Source organism: Ceratotherium simum, chromosome 1 (genome assembly GCF_057802395.1).
Source record: "Ceratotherium simum simum isolate JZ-2026a chromosome 1, ASM5780239v1, whole genome shotgun sequence".
NCBI lineage: Eukaryota > Metazoa > Chordata > Mammalia > Perissodactyla > Rhinocerotidae > Ceratotherium > Ceratotherium simum.
Window position 1 is genome coordinate 33087984 of NC_141900.1, and position 22706 is coordinate 33110689.

The 22706-nt window shown below is 35.8% G+C and overlaps 1 protein-coding gene across 6 annotated transcripts in view; it reads left to right on the top strand.

The window, feature by feature from the left end:
- Positions 1 to 22706, top strand: part of RUNDC3B (RUN domain containing 3B) — a 171555-nt gene that overhangs the window by 10947 nt on the left and 137902 nt on the right. For 4 of the 6 annotated variants that reach the window (XM_004431307.3, XM_014788146.2, XM_004431308.3 and 1 more), the window contains exon 2: positions 19700 to 19815. In XM_004431307.3, the coding sequence (XP_004431364.1) occupies positions 19700 to 19815 (116 nt within the window). Of the gene's footprint in view, positions 1 to 5502; positions 5615 to 5917; positions 6083 to 19699; positions 19816 to 22706 lie in introns of those variants that run through there. The other 2 variants (XM_087447573.1, XM_087447699.1) reach the window with 2 other exon arrangements.

Below are 22706 nucleotides of genomic sequence, written 5' to 3' on the forward strand. Positions count from 1 at the left end.
GGAATCTCCATACTGTTTTCCTTAGTGGCTTCACCAGTTTGCACTCCCACCAGCAGTGTATGAGAGTTCCCTTCTCTCCACATCCTGTCCAACACGTGTTGTTTCCTGTCTTGTTAATTATAACCATTCTGACTGGTGTGAGGTGATATCTCATTGTAGTTTTGATTTGCATTTCCCTGATAGTTAATGATTTTGAACATCTTTTCATGTGTCTGTTGGCCATCTGTCTATCTTCTTTGGAGAAATGTCTGTTCAGGACTTTTGCCCATTTTTTAATTCGCTTGGTAGTTTTTTTGTTGTTGAGATGCATCAGTTCTTTATATATTTTGGAGATTAACCCCTTATCAGATGTATGGTTTGCAAATATCTTCTCTCAATTGTTAGCTTGTCTTTTCGTTTTCTTGATGGTTTCCTTTCCTGTGCAGAAGCTTTTTAGTTTGATGTAGTCCCATTTGTTTATTTTTTCTATTATTTCTCTTGCCCGGTCAGACATGGTGCTTGAAAATGTGTTGCTAAGACCGATGTCGAAGAGCCCACTGCCTATGTTTTCTTCTAGAAGTTTCACAGTTTCAGGTCTTACATTCAAGTCTTTAATCCATTTGGAGTTAATTTTTGTATATGGTGTAAGGTAAGGGTCTACTGTCATTTTTATGCATGTGGCTATCCAGTTTTCCCAACACCATTTGTTGAAGAGACTTTCTTTTCCCCATTGTATGTTCTTGGCTCCTTTGTCAAAGATTAGCTGTCCATAGATGTGTGGGTTTATTTCTGGGCTTTCGATTCTATTCCATTGATCTGTGTGTCTGTTTTTGTGCCAGTACCATGCTGTTTTGGTTACTATAGCTTTGTAGTATATTTTGAAATCAGGGAGTGTGATACCTCAAGCTTTGTTCTTTTTTCTCGGGATTTCTTTACCTATTTGGGGTCTTTTGTTCTATTTTAGGATTCTTTGTTCTATTTCTGTGAAAAATGTTGTTGGAACTTTGATAGGAATTGCGTTGAATCTACAGATGGCTTTAGGAAGTATGGACATCTTAACTATGTTAATTCTTCCAATCCAAGAGCACGGAATAGCTTTCCATTTCTTTGTGTCTCAGTTTCTTTCAGAAATGTTTTATAGTTTTCGGTGTACAGCTCTTTCACCTCTTTGGTTAAGTTTATTCGTAGGTATTTTATTCTTTTTGTTGCAATTGTAAATGGGATGGTATTTTTAATTTCTCTTTCTGCTACTTCGTTGTTAGTGTATAGAAATGCAACTGATTTTTGAGTGTTGTTTTTGTATCCTGCAACTTTACCATATTTGTTTATTACTTCTAAAAGTTTTCTGGTGGATTCCTTAGGGTTTTCTATATATAAAATCATGTCATCTGCAAATAGTGACAGTTTCACTTCTTCCTTTCCAATTTGGATCCCTTTTATTTCTTTCTCTTGACTGATTGCTCTGGCTAGGACTTCCAGTACTATGTTAAATAGGAGTGGTGAGAGTGGGCATCCTTGTCTGGTTCCTGTTCTTAGAGGGATAGCTTTCAGTTTTTCACCATTGAGGATGATATTAGCTGTGGGTTTGTCATATATGGTCTTTATTATGTTGAGGTACTTTCCTTCTATACCCATTTTATTCAGAGTTTTTATCATAAATGGGTGCTGTATCTTGCCAAATGCTTTCTCTGCATCTGTTGAGATGATCATGTGATTTTTTATTCTTCATTTTATTAATGTAGTGTATCACGTTGATTGATTTGCGAGTGTTAAACCATCCCTGCATCCGTGGAATAAATCCCACTTGATCATGGTGTATAATCTTTTTAACGTATTGTTGTATGCGATTTGCTAGTGTTTTGTTGAGGATTTTCGCATCAATGTTCGTCAGTGATATTGGCCTGTAATTTTCTTTTTTTTGTGTTGTCCTTGTCTGGTTTTGGTATCAGGGTAATGTCGGCTTTGTAGAATGAGTTAGGGAGCTTCCCCCCCTCCTCAATGTTTTGGAAGAGTTTGAGAAGGATAGGTATTAAGTCTTCTTTGAATGTTTGGTAGAATTCACCAGGGAAACCGTCTGGTCCTGGACTTTTATTTTGGAGGAGGTTTTTGACTACTGTTTCAAACTCCTTACTGGTGATTAGCCTATTCAAATTCTCTATTTCTTCTTGATCCAGTTTTGGAAGGTTGTATGATTCTAAGAATTTATCCATTTCTTCCAGATTGTCAAATTGGTTGGCATATAGCTTTTCATAGTATTCTCTTATAATCTTTTTTATTTCTGAGGTGTCTGTTGTAATTTCTCGACTTTGATTTCTGATTTTACTTATTTGTGCCTTCTCTCTTTTTTTCTTGGTGAGTCTAGCTAAAGGTTTGTCAGTTTTGTTGATCTTTTCAAAGAACCAGCTCTTGGTTTTATTAATTTTTTCTATTGTTTTTTTGGTCTCTATTTCATTTATTTCTGCTCTGATTTTTATTATTTCCCTTCTTCTACTGATTTTGGGCTTTGTTTGTTCTTCTTTTTCCAGTTCCTTTAGGTGCATTGTTAGATTGTTTATTTGAGATTTTTCTTGTTTGTTGAAATAGGCCTGTATTGCTATAAACTTCCCTCTTAGAACCGCTTTTGCTGTATCCCATAAATTCTGGCATGTCGTATTTTCATTTTCATTTGTCTCCAGGTATTTTTTGATTTCTCTGTTGACTCTGTCATTGTTCAGTAGCATTTTGTTTAATATCCACGTATTTGTGGCTTTTCTGATTTTCTTCCTATAGTTGATTTCTAGTTTCATACCGTTGTGGTCAGAAAAGATGCTTGGTATTATTTCAATCTTCTTAAATTTATGGAGACTCGTTTTGTAGCCTAATATGTGATCAATCCTGGAGAATGTTCCATGTGCATTTGAAAAGAACGTGTATTCTTCGGTTTTTGGAAGGAATGCTCTGTATATATCTACTAGGTCCATCTGTTCTAGTGTGTCATTTAAGGCCAATGTTTCCTTATTGATCTTCTGTTTGGATGATCTATCCGTTGGTGTAAGTGGAGTGTTAAAGTCCCCTACTGTTATTGTGTTACTGTCTATTTCTGTTTTTGTGTCTGTTAATAATTGCTTTATATATTTAGGTGCACCTACATTGGGTGCGTAGATATTTACATGTGTTATATCCTCTTGTTGGATTATTCCCTTGATCATTATGTAATGCCCTTCTTTGTTTCTTTTTACAGTTTTTGTTTTAAAGTCTATTTTGTCTGATATGAGTACTGCTCCCCCAGCTTTCTTTTCATTGCCATTTGCATGGAGTATCTTTTTCCATCCCTTCACTTTCAGTTTGTGAGTGTCTTTAGGTCTGAAGTGTGTCTCTTGTATGCAGCATACATATGGGTCTTGTTTTTTAATCCAGTCAGCCACCCTATGCCTTTTAATTGGAGCATTTAGTCCATTGATGTTTAAAGTAGATATTGATAAGTATGTACTTACTGCCATTTTTAAACTTTTTTTTTCTCAGTGTTTTAGTAGTCCTTTTCTGTTCCTTTCTTCTTCTATACAGAATTGATGGTCTCTTTAGTTTGACCTCTGTCTGAAAGCTCTACTCTTTAACTCCCCTCCTCCCTCCTTTTATGTTTTTGATATCATATCTAACCTCTTTTTTGTGCATTTGTATCCATTACCCTCTTATCATGGAAATAGATAATTTTATCTATTTGTGGTCCTCTCTTTTCCCCTTAAATCAGTCCCTTTAATATTTCTTGTAGCACTGGTTTCTGGATGACAAACTCCTTTAATTTTTGCTTGTCTGGGAAATTTTTGATCTCTCCTTCCATTTTGAATGATAACCTTGCTGGGTAGAGTATTCTTGGCTGTAAGTTTTTTCCTTTTAGCACTTTAAATATATCATGCCATTCTCTTCTAGCCTGTAAGGTTTCTGCTGAAAAGTCAACTGATTGCCTTATGGGGTTTCCTTCGTCTGTAACTTGACTTTGTCTTGCGGCTTTTAGGATTCTCTCTTTATCTTTAATTCTGGACATTTTGATTATGATGTGTCTTGGTGTGGGCCTCTTTGGGTTTATCTTGTTTGGGGCTCTCTGTGCTTCCTGTACCTGGATGTCTGTTTCGTTCCTCAGGTTAGGGAAGTTTTCATCTGTTATTTCTTGAAATAGATTCTCTGCCTCTTTGTCTCGCTCTTCTTCTTCTGGGACACCTATAACACGGATGTTAGTGCGCTTGATGTTGTCCCGGAGGTCTCTTAGACTGTCCTTACTCTTTTTAATTCTTTTCTCTTTTACCTGTTCAGCTTGGATAATTTCTTCTAGTCTTTCTTCCAGCTCGCAGCTCCATTCTTCTGTATCCTCTGCTCTGCTTTTGAGTCCCTCTAGTGAATTTTTCATTTCCAGTATTGTAGTCTTCATTTCTGATTGGTTCTTTTTTATATCTTCCATTTCTTTGTTGACATTCTCACTGAGTTCATCTGTTCTTCTCCCCAGATCAGTGAGCATCCTTAACACTCTTTGTTTGAACGCTCTGTCGAGTAGGTTGCTCATTTCTGTTTCACTTAGTTCCTTTTCTGGGGTTTTGTCCTGTTCCCTTACTTGGAAAGTATTCCTTTGCCTCCTCATTTTGCCTCTTTCCCTGTGCTTGTGTCTACGTATTAGATAGGTCAGCTATGTCTCCTGCTCTTGGATCAGTATCCTTATGTAAGTTATGGCTTAGAAGACCTGCAGTGTGCTTCCCTCAGTTCTCAATGTTCCAGGGTGACCCCTGTGTGGGCTACATGTGTCCTTCTGTTGTGGCCTGTTGTTCTCCCTGTGGGTGCCCAGGGAGGCCGAGTTATGCTCCTGGCCAGCTGTTGTAATGCTCAGCTGCTTTTAGTTGTTGTGGGCCCTTCAGTCTCTTTATGAGGTGTGGGGAGCCCCAGCATAGTTGGATGCAAGTTCTAATACCACATTTGTGTTGCAGTATTTCTTTTAAGTGAGTAGGCCCCCAGCATGGCAGGTTGTTAGGCTCAGGGCCTTACAATTGCTATAAGCCTCCAGCCTTTAGGTCTCTTGTCAGCTCTCTGAGGATGCAGCTGGGTGGGGCTGGCCTCAGGCACGGGAGCACCCAATTGTTTCAGGCTTTGGAAGGTGGGGCAAACCCCTTATGTGGGTCTTTGAGAAGCACAAGTCTTCTGTAGCTGACAAGCCCTGCCGCCCACACGTCCACACACACAGTCAACACAGTCCTGCCCCGTGTGCGTGCCCCGACCTCTCGAAGCGGACCCCGTCTCTCCACGGCGGGAGCCCCACACACTCCACCACTGCCCCACACTCTTCGCCTGCTCTTTGTGCACGCCCTGCCCCACTGAAGTCGGCTCAGTTGCCAGGCTGCAGAGAATCCAGTCACCAATCTATGCAGGCCCACAAGTTGCCTGAGGGCTTGTTGTCGGGTGGGGCCAGTCTCTATGGTGGGCTGCCCACCCTGGCTGAGCTGGATTAAATCGGTGCTCTAGTGGGTGGGGCAGACCTGGGCTAGCAGGCCCCAGGGAGAACTCCAATGGAGTCTGTGTCAGCACTCCCACACCAGATGACAACAATGGCCGCTGCCAATGTCCCAGTCCCTGGAGAGGTCTCACCTCTCACCAAGATGCACACAGGGCCTATTAGGTGAGTCTCTTTTCACCAAAGTACTGTGCACCTTTCTTTCTGGTGATTTTAGGTTGCTTTCTGAAACGGGTGAGTTTATGTCTGGGCCCTTTAAGAACCGGGTTTAATTTCTGTGTGAACCAGCTTTTCTGGGGGTATTCCCCAATGTTTTAGTAGCAGGCAAAGTCAGATATTATGCTACTTGTCTCGATTGTGCTGGGACCACAAAATGCCCACGGTGGGGCGCTCCCCGGCTCAGGGCCCTGCGCCTCCAGGTAGGGCTGCGTACCTTTGGGCTGCTCCCTGGCGGCCGTGAGGCGCTGCATCTTGTGAAGGCGGCGTTTTTCCTCTCCAGAAGGGAGTGTCTGCCTTTTCTACCTCAGTTAGGATTGTCCGTTGTTGCAGGAGTTCCTCTTATCCAGTTTTCAGTTCTGTCTCAGGGGTAATTTTTCCACGAATACTTGTAATTGGCTGTGTCCGCGGGAGGAGGTGAGTTCAGAGTCTGCCTCCGCCGCCATCTTGACTTCCTCTCTGGCCTGTAATTTTCTTTTTCTATGTTGTCTTTGTCTGGTTTTGGTATCAGAGTAATGTCAGCTTTATAGAATGAGTTAGGAAGCTTCCCCTCCTCTTCAATTTTTTGGAAGAGTTTGGAATGGATAGGTGTTAAGTCTTTGAATGTTTGGTAGAATTCACCAGGGAAGCTGTCTGGTCCTGGACTTTTATTTTTGGGGAGGTTTTTGATTACTGTTTTGCTCTCCTTACTGGTGATTGGTCTATTCAGATTCTCTATTTCTTCTTGATTCAGTTTTGGAAGGTTGTATGATTCTAAGAATTTATCCATTTCTTCTAGATTATCCAATTTGTTGGTGTGTAGTTTTTCATAGTATTATAATCTTTTCTATTTCTGAGGTTTCTGTTGTAATGTTTTCTCTTTCATTTCTGATTTTATTTATTTGAGCCTTCCCTCTTTTTTTCTTGGTGAGTCTAGCTAAAGGTTTGTCAATTTTGTTTATTTTTTCAAAGAACTGGCTCTTTGTTTCATTGATTTTTTTCTGTTGTGGTTTTAGTTTCTATTTCATTTATTTCTGCTCTGATGTTTATTATTTCCATCCTTCTACTGATTTGGGGCTTTGTTTCTTCTTCTTTTTCCAGTTTCCTTAGGTGTACTGTTAGATTGTTTGAGATTTTTCTTGTTTGTTGAAGTATGCCTGTATTGCTTTAAACTTCCCTCTTAGCACTGCTTTTGCTGTATCCCGTAAATTTTGGCATGTCGTATTTTCATTTTCATTTGTCTCCAGGTATTTTTTGATTAGTCCTTTGATTTCTTCATTGACCCAATCGTTGTAGTTGATTTCTTGTTTGATACCATTGTTGTCAGAAAAGATGCTTGGTATTATTTCAGTCTTCTTAAATTCATTGAGACTTGTTTTGTGGCCAAATATATGATCAATCCTGTAGAATGTTCCATGCGTATTGCAAAAAATGTGTATTCTGTGATTATTGGATAGAATGTTGTATATATCTACTAAGTCCATCTGGTCTAATGTGACATTTAAAGCCATTGTTTCCTTATTGATCTTCTGTTTGGATGATCTATCCATTGGTGTAAGTGGAGTGTTAAAGTCCCCCACTATTATTGTGTCACTGTTTATTTCTCCTTTTATGTTTGTTAATAATTGCTTTATGTATTTAGGTGCTCTTGTGTTGCGTGCATAGATATTTATAAGTGTTATATCCTCCTGTTGGATTGTTCCGTTATCGTTATGTAGTGCCCTTCTTTGTCTCTCGTTACAGTTTTTTTGTGTGTGTGTGATTAAGATTAGCCCTGAGCTAACATCTGTTGCCAATCCTCCACGTTTTGCTGAGGGAGATTCTCCCTGGGCTAAGATCCGTGCCCATGTTCCTCTACTTTATATGGGATACTGCCACAGCATGGCTTGATGATCAGTGCATCAGTGCACGCCTGGGATCCAGACATGCGAACCCTGGGCTGCCAAAGTGGAGCACGCAAACTTAACCACTATGAAACCAGGCTAGCCCCTCTTGTTACACTTTTTGTTTTGAAGTCTTTTTTGTCTGAGATAAGTATTGCTACCTCAGCTTTCTTTTCATTGCCATTTGCATGGAGTATCTTTTTCCATCCCTTCACTTTCAGTTTGTGACTGTCTTTAGGTCTGAAGTGTGTCTCTTGCATGCAGCATATATATGGGTCTTGTTTTTTTACCCAGTCAGCGACTCTGTGCCTTGTGATTGGAGCATTTAGTCTATTGACATTTAAAGTAGCTTTTGATAAGAATGTACTTATTACGATTTTGTTACTTTTTTTTCTGGGTGTTTTAGTAGTTCTTCTTTGTTCCTTTCTTCTCTTGCTCTCTTCCCTTGTGATTTGATGGCTTTTTTAGTATTATGTTTGGGTTCCTTTCTGTTAATTTTTTGTGTGTTTATTATAGGTTTCTGATTTGTGATTGCCATGAGATTCACATATAATAACCTATGCATATAGCAATCTGTATTATGTTGATGATCTCTTAAGTTTGACGTCTTGCTAAAAGCTGTACTCTTTTACTCCCCTCCTCCCACATTTTATGTTTTTGATATCATATCTAACCTCTTTTTTGTGCATATGTATCCATTACCTGCTTATCATGGAAATAGATCATTTTAGTACTTTTGTCTTTTGACCTTCATAGTAGGTTCATAAGTGGTTGACCTGGTACCTTTACTGTACTTTACCAGTGATTTTATTGTTGGGGTTTTTTTTTTTGATAATTTTCTTATTCCTGTTTTTGGTCTTGTCTTTTCCACTTGAATAAGTCCCTTTAGCATTTCTTGTAAGGCTGGTTTCTTGGTGATACACTCCTATAGTTTTTGCTTATCTGGAAAACTATTTATCTCTCCTTTCATTCTGCAAATGTTTCTAATTTCTGTTGGGATTTGTTATGTGACTCATAGGTTATTTAAATATATATTGTTTAACTTTCAAACACTTGAGGATTTTCTATTTTTAGTTATTAATTTGTAACTTAAGTCCACTGTACAGAGAACATATTCTGAAAGATTTTAAACTTTTAAAATTTTGTTCATGCTTGCTTTATGATGCAGCATATGGTTAGTTGTGATAAATATTTCATATGCATTTGAAAAGAATATATATTCTGTCATTGTTGATTGTATGTTCTATATATGCGAATTAGATCTAGTATGTTAATTGTGTTGTTGATATCTTCTGTATCCTACTAGTTTTTTGTATGCTTAGTCTATCTGGTATTGACAGAGATGTATTAAAGTCTATCTGTATGAGTGTAGATTTGTGTGTTTCTCCATTTAATTCTGTCATTTTGTGCTGTAAATATCCTGTTGCTCTATTACTAGGTGTGTGCAGATTTAGAATTGTGATCTCTTCCTAGTGGTTTGATTCCTTTGTTCATCATGAAATGTCCTTCTTTGTCTCTAATACTGTTACTGCCTTAAAGTCTATTTTGTCTGCTATTAATATGGTTAAAATAGCTTTCTTTTAGTTAGTGTTTGTATGATGTATCTTTTTCCATTCTTAACTTTCAGTCTTTCTGGGTCCTTAAATTTAAAGTGTCTTTTGTAGGTAGAATAGAATTGAATTTTGCATTTTATCTAGTTTTTTGTTTAGAGTTTAGCCCATTTACATTTAATGTTATTTAAATGTAATGTATAAATGTATTTATAATGTTACTTTTAATGTTGAGTTTTTAGCTACAATTTTATTATTTTTTATGTTCACTTTTTTCTCTTTTCTTGCTTTCTTGTATATCAGTAAAGTATTTGTTATTCTATTCTACTATTCCATTTTTTCTATGAACTTATTAGTTATATGTTCTTTTTCTTTTTCTATATATATATTTGATTTATATCCTTTTTTGGGCAGTTACCCTTGATTTATTACAGTCTAATGCAAACTTAACTCTTGCTGCTTCTCTAGTAAGTTATAACTATTTATTCCCCCTCATCTAAGACATACTTTTTAAATCTACTTATATTTTAAATTCTGGAAGATTATTTTATTACTGTATTTTACACTCGCTATTCAGGCAATGTACATTTGTATTTACCTACATGTTTACCCTCTTCATTGCTCTTCCATCAGTTTTGGAAAAATTTTGGCTATTCTTACACTCCAATTACATGTATGTTAAACGCAGGCCCCTGTTGACTCATATTCTTTTCTGTATTTTCTGTTTTTTTTCTTTGTATGCTTCAGTTTGTATATTTTCTTTTGACTTTTCTTCTTGTTCATTAATCATGTCTTCTGCTGTGTCTCATCTACTGTTTAACCCATCAAATGAGTTTTCAATTTCAGATATTTCTAGAATTTCCATTTGATTCTTTTTTAATAGACTCAAATCCTCTGATAAAAATACCTAGCTTTTCATCTATGTCCATCTTTTCCTTTATTCTCTTGAACATATTAATCATAGTTCAAGTTCTTGTCATTGATTTAGAATATTTGGATCATCTTTATATCTGTTTTTATTGTCTGTTTTCTTTCTTCCTCTCTCTCTTTTTGTCATGTAGCCTTATCTTTTGGCATGTCTAGAGTTTTTTTATTGAATGGCAGATAATATGTATTAGATTTTTTTTTAGCACTTTTATTGTTTTTTCAGTACTATTACACTTACCCTTTTGTTGACTATTATGTGTCAAAAGTTTTTATCAGAACATAACATGTAGAAGAGAGAGACAACAGTGGAGTAAACAAATGGACTGCACCACTCAATCTGAGGAAACATGGCCAAGAGCCCATAGCCAATAGTAGAGGTTAGTGCTCACTTTCCTTTCCTAATGTTATCTTCCCCTAGAAGACAGAGTTGTGGCTAATCATCTTCATCCAGTCAGGGCTTGTGCTGAGTCCAGGCTGGATTTCAACCCTGATAAGTCTCAGTCAGCCTTTACTTTGCCCATGACCCTCCAGAGTTTTACCTAGGTTTGGTGTATTTTCCAGCACCGTTTCTCTGGTAGTCCTAAACTATTATTTTGTTTTCTGAAACTAGCAAATACTTTATTCTGTTTTTCAGAGGCTTTCTGATTAAGATTTTAGTCTCCTGATGAAGAGAAAGTCATACTGTTTGAGGCTTTCCCAAGTCTCCTTCAACAGCTTTCCTGGTTTTTCTCTCCCTGACTAGCAACGTTGGTGGGTGCCAGACCCTAGCAGCACTCAGAATTGGCAGACACTCCTGGGTAAAAGCAGCTGTAGCAGTCAGCTCACCTTTTTGAGCTTCCCCCTTCTTTGGAGTCTTAGCCTCTCTAATTATTGTTTCAGCAACTCTCTGCATCTCTCAAACATAAGATTTCTGTAATCCCCCTCTCCCCAGTTTTTCTGGTTGTACTCTGTGGGAGCACTGGTCTACCAGTAGTTACTTCATCCTACTGGGAAGTGGAAATCTGTTCCCATATTTTTCATCTTCTTCCTTAGTGTTTTCTGGAATAGGTTATGTAAATAAACATAGCACTCATTATACTGTAATCTGTCTCTTTTGTCTTCTACTAGAATATGAATTTCTCAAGTACAGGAATCATAGTTAATCAGTGTCGGTTTATTGTCAGCGTTTAGTACCTAGAAGGCATGTTTATTGAATAAGGTAATTCTCTCTAACTGGTGAAGAATAATAGCAGTGGACATTTTCAAAATAAAGTTGAAGGTTGAATTAAGGAATTAACCTCACTTGTTTTTAAAAAGTCACCCTAATGACTAATCTCTAATGATAGTGGAGTTTCAAACATCTAATAGGTTCAGCAGTAGGGTTTGCTTTGTTTTGAATGGAGTTATTCTAATTGAAATTTAATGTGGAAATGGAAAAATAAAAATTCATCTCTTCCAGTGTTTGAATAAAAAAAAAAGAAGGCTGAAGGTTGAACTAAATTAATGGATGTGTTTTTGATATTTACTTTCCCATAGCAGTCTGCTTTAATTTTCTATTTTATACAAAACTATATTTCACAAAAATAGGTAGAAATTCTAAAATGCGTACTGTTTTGAAAATATTTTATAAAAGAAAAATGTATGTAATGCTCACATTTTGTTGTTTTTGCTAAATTAAATGACTTTCTGTCCATTTTCTACAGTAATGGTGATTGTCCTTAGAAAAGGATAGGATAATAATATCCCCCAAATATTCAAATTTAATATTTGATTTTTGCACTTGTAATTGCAATTATAGTATTTGCAATTATAAAGTCAAATCTTCTGTTATATTCCAGATGTAGTCTCAAAATTATTTGTATTATATGTATTAAAAATACAATTTAAAATTTTAGTAAATTTAAAACATCACAAAACATCTATGCCTACCATGTAAAGAAAATGCATTGCTTAATTTATATAATGCATGGAGAATATGCGTTTTGGAGGAAAAATATTAGATTGAGTGTTTATGACTTGTAATGAAAGTTCTAATTAAAACAATTTTTATTTAAAGCGGATTTGTTTTTAGTTAAGGCTAACATTGCTAGAATTTAAGCCCAGATACATCTGGTTTCAAAACCTATGCTTTTCTCTTATGCTATGCTGCCTTGAGTGTCTATGACAGGTCAGTTGGATCTAGTTTGTGTGTTTGTGCATGTGTACACCTGTGTGTGTTTGTGTATATGTGTTTGTATTTGAGCCATAGAACCGGAAACTGGGAATCTTCATTTTCGTAGCATTTCTAATGTTGATAAACCATGATCACTATACGTTATGATTTTTTAAAAAGTCGGTTTACATGCAGACACCCGAATTTCTGCCTCCCTTTTTCTGTGCTTAGATGTTATTAATCCTATGTGGTAACATTAGTAATTTGTGTATAAGCTAAGACCATGTTAAATTCTTTATGTATGCTATCTCCCTTAATCTTCACAATAATTAGATAATTGACTACTGAGGAAACTGAGACTCAGCGAGGTTAAGTGTCTCGACAAGGAATGGATAATAGCAGAGCCAGGTGTGAATCCAGGCCCTTCTGATATCAGATCCTGTTCTTCCTATTGTTGTACTGCTGCATTGAATATCTATATCTAGTTTACTAAATTGTTTACCTTTGTTAAAATATGTTACTTGAATATTTTGTTTGTCATTGAAAAAGAACAATTGGATTCCGAAGAGATATGTGATCCAAGTGTATAAAGTATTCTTTATGAAAATGATTTTAATTGGGAGTTCTTTCATATAAGAGATCAAACAAGTTAATTTAAGATAGGAAGTTTTCTTTGTGTGATAGCTTTCTAATTTTAGGTGAATTTTTTTGTGTGCAAAATTTGTCTTTTTTTTTTTTTAAAGATAGTGCTTCTAATGTTATTTTTCATGTTGGGCAATCTGCTGTTGTTAATCTTCTATATAGCAATACAAGATGTTAGTAAGAGAGTATCTCATATTTAAGGTGCCTAGATTAACAATTCTTTTTGAAAGAAATTTTGATAATACAGGTGGGGAAAATATTTTAGAGTTTACTTCTCTCTCTCTTTCCTTTTAATTTTTACATCGAATAAAATTTTTAGAAGTGGTAAATAACTATGATAACAGAGAGACTTGTGAGTTTCAGGGTACAAATCCCAGAGAAGATGATTGGAACTTTTTTTTTCCTGTTTTCCAATAAAAGTTTATTTACAGAAACAGGCAACTGGTTAGATTTGGCCTGTGGACAGTAGTCTACAGATTCCTGCTAAAAGGATAGGGGAAAAGTATTTTTTCTTATTATAAAATAGATTAAAATTATGGAAAAATAAAGGGGAAATACACATGATGGTTGGGAATTCTTAACTTGCATAATACTTGAAAAAAGAAGGCAAATTGCTGATTCTAAAAGAATTTTTCAGTTTCTTGTGTAAAATGTAAGAAAAGAAATAAGCTTCCAGTGAACAGATATCTGGATACGGTGCTCATTATCATCTATAGTCACAGTTTTACATTATATTTGGGGTAGGTTGTATCCATCTGTTGGCAGCCATCTCCTTGTTGATTATTGATGATGGGTATTATATCAATAGTCATTCCGGGTGGTCTCCTGGGTAAGATTCAGCAGTCTCAACACCAGGGGCCAGGTTCGTTTCCTGGTCAGGGAACCACACCACCTGACTATTGGTTGTCATACAATGGTGACTGCATGTTGCTGTGATGCTGAAAGCTATGCCACCTGTGTTTCAAATAGACAGGTTTCAGCAGAGCTTCCAAACTAAAACAGACTAGGAAGACCTGGCCACACGCTTCTGGAAAAATTGGCCATGAAGACCCTATGAATAGCAGCAGAACATTGTCTAATATAGTGCCTGAAGGTGAGAGAAGGGAGCAAAAAGACTGGGCTGGATTCTACTCTGTTGTTCCTGGGGTCTCTAGAAATCGGAATTGACTTGACAAATTTATAGTCAAGTCGACTGACACCACCAACAAAATTATATTAATGGCAGAGGATAGATACCTCACCCCTTTGGTAAAGACTACTAGCAATAATAATATAAGGAATCCTGTAAATTTGGTGTGAAATAGTAGGAAACACTCTATCTCAGAATTTGGATATTTGTATTCCATTTAAAAATATCAGTCTTCTTATGAATGATTGTAACTTTTTCTGAATCCCTTTTAGTTTTGAAATGTGATGATTCTAGATGCTTTTATGTACTTTAGTTGTCAGATGTAATTCCACGTAAAGGGATATAACATTATAGATAAGAAAATCTGTTTTGTGTGAAATTTATTTTTTCTGAAGCCTATTTGATAAATGGTTAAAATTATATGAGCTTGTTGTAAAGAGATGCAAATACATTTCTTTCCTACTTAATTACTCTGTATGTATGGGAATATATATGTGTATATTACTAATGCAGGGCCTTAAATGTTAAAGGTGAATTTCCAGAGTTTGAATAATTTCTTTCCGGTGGTGAGGAAAGTTAACAAAAGGATAACTTTATTTTTGATTTTGTTGTATTTTTCGCTTTCTAATTATTTGTAGTTACAAATCTTTGAACTATGGAAAGAATTAATTTAATATATGGGTATAAAGAGGATTTTTTAAACATAGTTTTGGTAACTCTCTCATTTTTCTTGGTATGTTGCCAAAGGGAAAACAGTAGTTCATGCTTTCTTAGGTTTGAAGGTTTTAGTCATAATCATTCTTTCTTATTTCAAAGCTAACAAAAATTCCCTTGGGATAATGAAGATGGGAAAGAGAATCTTTTAAGTCAGAGACATTTCAAAAACTGCACTTAATTATCAGACCCTTTTAGGTAAATTTTTGATTTTTTAATTCTTACGTAAAAGCTGTTATTTAGACTTGAATTGGTATATTTAGACATTCATCAAATTGTCATTTAATTATTCTAAAATCAGTCTTTTTTAGGAAATAGATGACTAATATTAGTGTCATCATTATCAGGAAATAGCTCGGCATCTGTGTGATATTTTTAGATGTATTGAAATCTTTTTACAGGTTTGGTTTTTATAGCACATCTTAGCTAGTTTCTGTGTTATGGAGGAAAAGATTCTCATTCTGACACAGTGGAGCTAGCTACATGATTCTAGAGAATTAAGTGTTGAGTGGGAAGACTTAGCTAGCTGGAGTAAAACATGGACTCCAAGGAAGTAATTTGCCTTCTGAAATTTTGGTTTGTGTTGACAGGAGGAGAGCAGGATATAAATGGTGAAGCAAAGCTGGGAAACATTCTTCTTCTTCATTATTAACCTTGATATAACAGAAATTATTTAAAATGCTTTGTCACCCTTAAAATATCTTCATGTTTGGAAATAACAGAAATTGTGTCTAATGATATGCTTTGGGATATTTGGACTCTGCTTTTGTTTTAGTTTTTAGTCAGATGTTGAGTTTAAGGTAATTTAGTGCTCTGAGATTCACCATCTAAGGTTTTTGTCATTCAGGTAGTGTCTTCTATAGGAATGTAATAGATAACAGGATAAAAAGACTCGTGTTTTGTTGACCACTGATTGATCTGTATATGCCCCTCGATGCTACAGAAATATATGTGTTACTATCCATGGCCTTTTTTTTTCTGTTACAGTTTACAAAGTACATCATTTGTTAAGTAATTTTGTATTATTCCTGGAGGACAGCAGTGACTAGTAAAATCTCATCAGACTGGTACAGGTAGAAATTGCGTTCTAACCTAGCTCTTTTTGATGAAATAAGCACTTTATTACTTTTATCTTTAAGTATAATTTTCAGTTCGTTTCACCAATGTGCATTACTATCTTAGATGATATAATTTTTTAAGGCAGTAGGTTACTTGTACCTTGAACGTGATTGCAGAGTTAGCTTTCCTATTCCATTCTACCTAATAAAGATTAGAGAGAAACATTCAAAGAATCAGAAGTTTCCTCTGTAGGTCAAAGGTGGAGGTGAAGACTCTGTGGTTTTTGTTTGTTTTAAGAACACTTCCCATTTTATTCTCTCACTGAATAAGAACATTATACTGATTTATTCTTATTAAAAGTTTGCTGAGGATTGGCAGCATTTTTTTTGCTGTATTGTCAATGAAATACACATATGAAACAAAAATGAGTTTTCAAGTCCCCCTTTAATCTGGTTTCTGTTTACTTTCTTGTTGTTTCTATTCATTTACTCATGCATTACCTCTATCATTTATCTAACTTGACTTTCTTTTAGGTACAAGAGACCAAATTCATCAGTGTTACTTCCTAGATGTTCTTTTTTTTCTTTCTTTTACATATTGCCTTCCTCCATTAGGTTCCAGTTGCTGTTGTAGGTAGTGCTATGTAGTTGAATATTAATCTATCTCAGCCTTTCTCGGTCAGGGTTTTTCATCTGACCCAAAGAAGACTGAAAATTATTTGAGTAACTATTTTCTTAAATCTCTCAAGGATATATAATTACTACCATTCTAGTTGCATAGGAGAAAGTTATTTCACTACATACAAAGAGTGCCTTGGGGGAGTGGTTCTCAAAGTATACTGTTGGATTCAGACCATTTCAGAGGTCTGAAGGGTCAAAATTATTTTCCTGACAATTATAAGACATTATTTACCTTTTTTGTTCTCATTCTTTCTTTTTTCTTTTTTTGGTGAAGAAGATTGGCCCTGAGCTGACATCTGTTGCCACTTTTCCTCTTTTTGCTTGAGGAAGATTGTCCCTGAGCTAACATCTGTGGCAGTCTTTCTCTATTTTGTATGTGGGACACTGCCACAGCATGGCTTGAAGAGTGGTGTGTATGTCCGTGCCCGGGATCCCAACCTGCAAACACCAAACCGAAGCAGAGCATGTGAACTTAACCACTGCACCACCGGGCCATCCCCTACTCATTCTTTAACAAGTGTGCAGTGGAGTTTTCTAGAGGCTACGTGGTGTGTAGTCTTAGAATAGATTTAATGTAGAAGTAGATATGAGAATTTAGTTATCTTCTATTAAACACAACATTACAGATATTTGCAAAGATGTAAAACAATGCATCTTAAATATTCTTGCCAATATTTTTATTTTGCAAGATATATTTTTCATAAAAATATATTGTTTATGCTAATGTGTAATGGGTTTATTTTGTTTGTAATTAACTAATAAATACATGAGGCAGTCCTCACTTTGCACAGTTCCAATATGCATTAATTTCAGTTACTACAATTTAGTAAAATAATTCCAGTCCCACAACAACGAGTTCCAATTTGACTACCTCTGTGTATTAACTGTGAGTAATTGCATGAAATAAAATTTTGCTGCTAGTTCTTTAGTCCACATATCACTGTGTAAATAACACATGCACATCATGATCAGTGACCAGTCACATCACTTCCTTCAAAGTCTGTCTAGGATTGGTCACTGTTTATCTGTCATTAGTTCATGCACAGAAATCAAAGCCTGTAGTTGTGTAACCTCCTTGTCTCCTAGTGATAATCACACATGTTGTTTTATGAAATGGACAATTGAAAGAGTGAGTTGGCCGACAAAGATAAAAGTATGATAAAGAAATGGAAAGTGATAATGTTGGAAGTGAAATTTGAACATAAATGGAACATTTGGAACATAAATGGAGTTATAGAAGAAATAGTTAATCATGGGAATGTTGACACTGCTGCTGTTCAAGAGAATTTAGATATGCAGCCAAAGGAACTTAGTCAAGGCGAACGTATTGATGTAAATGAGCAAAGTGGTCGTGACAAAAAGGTTGAAGATGTCCCAGAGGAAGTGACAGTGGCAAACCAGTTCACATTTTAGGGCCTCTCAGAGGTTTTCACAACTTTGAAAGTGCAAAGGATAAAATGTTGGGAACTGATCCAAACTTAGGAAGGAGTACGACAGTTTGCCAAGGTATAGGAAATATGTTCATTCCATACAATGAGTTATACAGTGAGAAGAAAACAAGCACTGTTCAAACTACTCTTGCTAAGTTTTTTATAAAGAAGACACTTTAATTCTCAAGATTTCTAATGTTTTAAATTACAGCATACTAAATAAAAGTTCTATTTTTTTATACATTATAACTAGCAGTGATGTTTAATGTTTTGACAAAATTTGTAAGAATCACAGAACAATTGTAATTCTTTCCATTGATTATTAAGATCACTTTGCATGGTTTCAGCTTGCACAGTCATTATTTGTGGTCCTACTGTACTGTGCAAAGTGAACACTGCCTTTGTTTAAAAAATTCCTCCCTTTAGTTTCTGATATAGTAAGTATTGATACATATAAGCCATGGAAACAAATCTCTTCATATTTCCCTTTACACTCGTCTCCTGGATTTTCTGTCCTGGTTGAATAGTATAACCAGCCAGCCTAAAGCCTAAGCAGCAGTTTGTACTCCAGTATCTCCTTCATAGTTTATGTTTCTAATTGTTTAATACCTCTCATAATTATCCTCTTCTCTTCATTCCCCACTGACTCTTTACTTAGGCCCTCATCTGTCCCCCTGTATAGGGTATGACTATAAAGGGATAGCATGAGGGGATTGCTTAGGGTGACAGAACTGTTCTGAATCCTGATTTTGATGGTAGTTACACAAATGTATACGTGTTAAAAATCAAACCCCTTGTTTTCTTTCCACGATATTGAAATTTAAGTATTTCTTTGCCATTCTTTGAAAATAGGGCTACAAATAAATCAGCAAGTACTTACTGAGTACAGTATTCGAGGGATTGTCCTACGTGCTGAGGAAGATATAAACATAGAGAAGATATGTTTCTGCCCTGAAGGAATTTATATTCTAATAAGATAGAAATAGACAACACAAATAACAGCAGTAAGATAAATTAATTGTCTCTTAAGGGAGATACACGCAAAATGCTAATGTGTGCTAGAAATGTGTAGGAAGATAATTCTTCATTGAAGAGATGGCATTTGAGCTGAGTCTTGGAAAATGCATTGATTTTTGGCAGTAAAAAAATAGAGACAAAGGGGCCAGCCTGGTGGCACAAGCGGTTAAGTGTGTGCGCTTTGCTGCGGCGGCCCAGGCTGCGCCGGTTTGGATCCCGGGCGCACACCGACACACTACTTGGCAAGCCATGCTGTGGCGGCGTCCCATATAAAGTAGAGGAAGATGAGCACGGATGTTAGCTCAGGGCCAGTCTTGCTCAGAAAAAAGAGGAGGATTGGCATCAGATGTTAGCTCAGGGCTGATCTTCCTCACACACAAAAAAATAGAGACAAAGGACATTCTGATGAGAAGGAAAAATATAGCACACTTTACAGATTTGTGTTTTCCTGTTTATAGCTCATAAAAACTTTGGATCTGCATTTCATGAAGACTCACATCCTATTTTGTTCAGTTTTGTGTTGCAGAACTCTTAAAAACATTTGGGTCTGATGCTCAAATTTCTTAAAGGTAGTAGTATAGCTTTTGAGTATTTTGGAGTTAATAATTTAAGTCATTTTTTGATTCCGATTTTAATGGCTGTGAGGACAGGGAGCTATTCCTAAGTCTTAGTGTAATCAATAGATAGTAAATATATAAGTGAAAAGCCTAATATTTCTGTAAAATGTTCTATTCACAGAGTGAATTTGAATAAATGGAGTTTTCAGAATATATAATCTTATGAAGTATTTATATAATTAATACTTCCCCAAATTGGTTTCCTTTCAGTTTGCCTGCTTAGGTGGATGAATCAATTTGGCTTAAAAGCAATAATAATAATCCTTTTTTTCATAGGTTTTCTGTAAAGACCCTGATTGATCGGTCCTGCTTTGAGACAATTGATGATTCTTCTCCTGAATTTAACAATTTTGCAGCTATTTTGGAACAGATTCTAAGTCACCGGCTAAAAGGTAACAGTGCTAATGTATTATTTATTCTCGCAACAGCTCTCTTTTTAATAAGCTTAAAATTTTAGAAACCATAGAACCATAGAACTTGAGAAACATAAAACTGATTGTAGAACACCTAATCTTTTGGCCTGTGTCCCTGGAAAATAGTCTTTATTCTCAGATTTATACCCATTTGTGGAATACATTAAAATGTTGAGTATATTGATTGCCACATACAAGGAGTGAGTCGCTTTCTATAAGTAATTAAAATAAGAGCTTAAAATAAAAGGTAACCCATCTGCAAAGGTTACTAGATGGTATTTTAATCCATTTATAAACAAGCATCCTGGCATTAAGTTTGTTTGCTTAATCTCTTGCTTCATTAAACTGCAGAATGTTTGAAAATTTTTTATCATCAAGTAGGTTAAAAACGAGATGTGTCAAGGAGATGCTTGACTTTGGTTTTCTTAAAATCAGTAAGTATACTTACAGCAGAAACACAAATCGCTTAAAATTTAAAAAGATAAACGGGAGCTATGTTCTCTCAGGATTATAAAATATTTTTTAATTAAAAATAGGTATCTGTAAAATATAGCTGATAACTTCAAGAAATATTGTGTAGCGTAAATTTTAGTAATAATAAATAATAACTTTATCTCATTAATTTCGTTATCTAGTCTTCCTAAAGGAAACTTGATCATTACATGTTTTCTCTTAAGTTTTTATCATCTTTACAATTTTAATGATATAGTTTCGAATCAGTCATCTGCTTTAGTAATATAATTTATGAGAATCTCAAATTTTATCTGAAGGTTAATTCTAGTCTGTGCTTTTTGATGCATCTAGTTTTATTGTAAATGTTTAAATCAGTTGAGCAGTCCTATGGGCTTATAACAAAGGATTGAATTTAATTTCATGGGGAACAAAATCTGAATACAGTCAGCTGTTTGCAATTTAAAATGGGGTCCATAAAAATCACTGATGCTTTTTTGTTAGAAGCTGGTTATTTTGCATTTAAAAAGGGTTATTTTTTAAAATTTTTGCTGTTCTGCCTGAATTTTCCACCATTAATATGTTACCTTTTATAAGAAAATAAGTTTTTATAAAAGCAAAGGATATGAGAGTATTTTGAGATATTGTTGTGGTTACTATATTGTGTGGTGATCATATTGTTAAATTTTATGTATAAATTTATAAATAATACCTGACTGAAAAACACATAGAATACACTAGAGCTTGATGTATCTTAATGTTTACAAGTGTTTTATGAGACCTCAGTTCCCTTGATTCGGCCTACCATTTAGCATATGATTCACTCACAGAATACATAAAAAACTATCAATAGAAAACAGGCCGTGTTCTGATATCCATGCTCAGTGATTAGGTAGACTCATTACCACATAAGTGGACCCCTACTGCACATCTGTCTGCTATCTTCTGAGTCATGCCTCAGCAAAATATAAATCATACACCTTTAGAATGACTTCTTAGCAATGAATGTTATTTCTGAGAAGCCAATGTACTACTACATTGAAAATAGAATCTCTAGTTAATTTGTTGATAAGAATTCCATTAGTATGACTATGACAGTAATAAAGATGATACAGTGAAATTTGTGTTAATTTTTTAAGCTACGTAAGATTAATAATTCAAAACATGCTTTCAAACAAAGTTCCTGTAGATTGACTATTGTGGTCACAGTTATTAGTGTAGGTTTGAATCATGAAATGATCTATAACTTTCGAGATCAGGTATTTTAAAGACTCAAGTGTCTGGAGACTTCTCTATATTATTTCCTGTTTTTTAGTATTCTAGTATATAACAAATTGCATTTAATTTTGGAGAAGTTATGTAATTTTCTGATAGTACAGTGTTTACTTAAAATTTAGTTATATAACAACTAATTTTTCCAATGTTTTTCTTTATAGCAGTACAAATTTAAAATGTATAACTTCATCAGTTTGTAAGACACTTTTCTCCAGCTATTTTTTATTTTTGAAATGAAAGGGCATTTAGTTTACATATTAAATTTTTCTGGAGAAAGATAAAATCTACCCCCAGGCACAATATAGGCTGTGCTGACACAGGTAAAGTGGAGAGCTGAAACAGTTATCTACTTAATTCATTTCTAAAAGCTCCATTATTGGGGAAAAGGAAGCTTTAAAATCACATACGTTAATCTTGTTTACAGTAATCCCCCAGTAAGATGATGATCTTACTTTTCTGGAATATGGCTGAGAACTAGGAATTAATCACAGAAGACAGAATTCAAAGAGACCCTGGTTCAGGTCTTCAGTTCAGTAATTTTTGAACTTTAATTTTAAAGCATAATTCTTCTCTCCACCCCACTCCCACCTCCCCTAGTAAAAGCCACTTCAGATGCTAGATATGTAAGTGGAAGGTTTTGTTGAAGCAGGGTGGGGAAATCAGGCATTTTTCCCTGCTCAGCAGCAATCCCACCTCTCCGTGCAACACCGCAGCACCAGTTGAGGTAGTGCTGTGGATCATGGATTAAAAATCACTACTCTAGGGGGCCGACCCGGTGGCGCAAGGGGTTAAGTGCACGCGCTCCGCTGCGGCAGCCGGGGCTTTGCCGGTTCGGATCCCGGGCGCTCGCCGACGCACTGCTTGGCAAGCCATGCTGTGGCGGCGTCCCATATAAAGTGGAGGAAGATGGGCATGGATGTTAGCCCAGGGCCAGTCTTCCTCAGCAAAAAAAGAGGAGGATTGGCAGATGTTAGCACAGGGCGATCTCCTCACAAAAAAGAAAAAAAAATCAGTACTCTAAGGGCCGTCCCGTGGCGTAGCGGTTAAGTGCGCTCACTCTGCTGCTGGTGGCCTGGGTTCGGATCCCGGATGCACACTGACGCACCACTTGTCAGGCCATGCTATGGCGGCATTCCATATAAAAA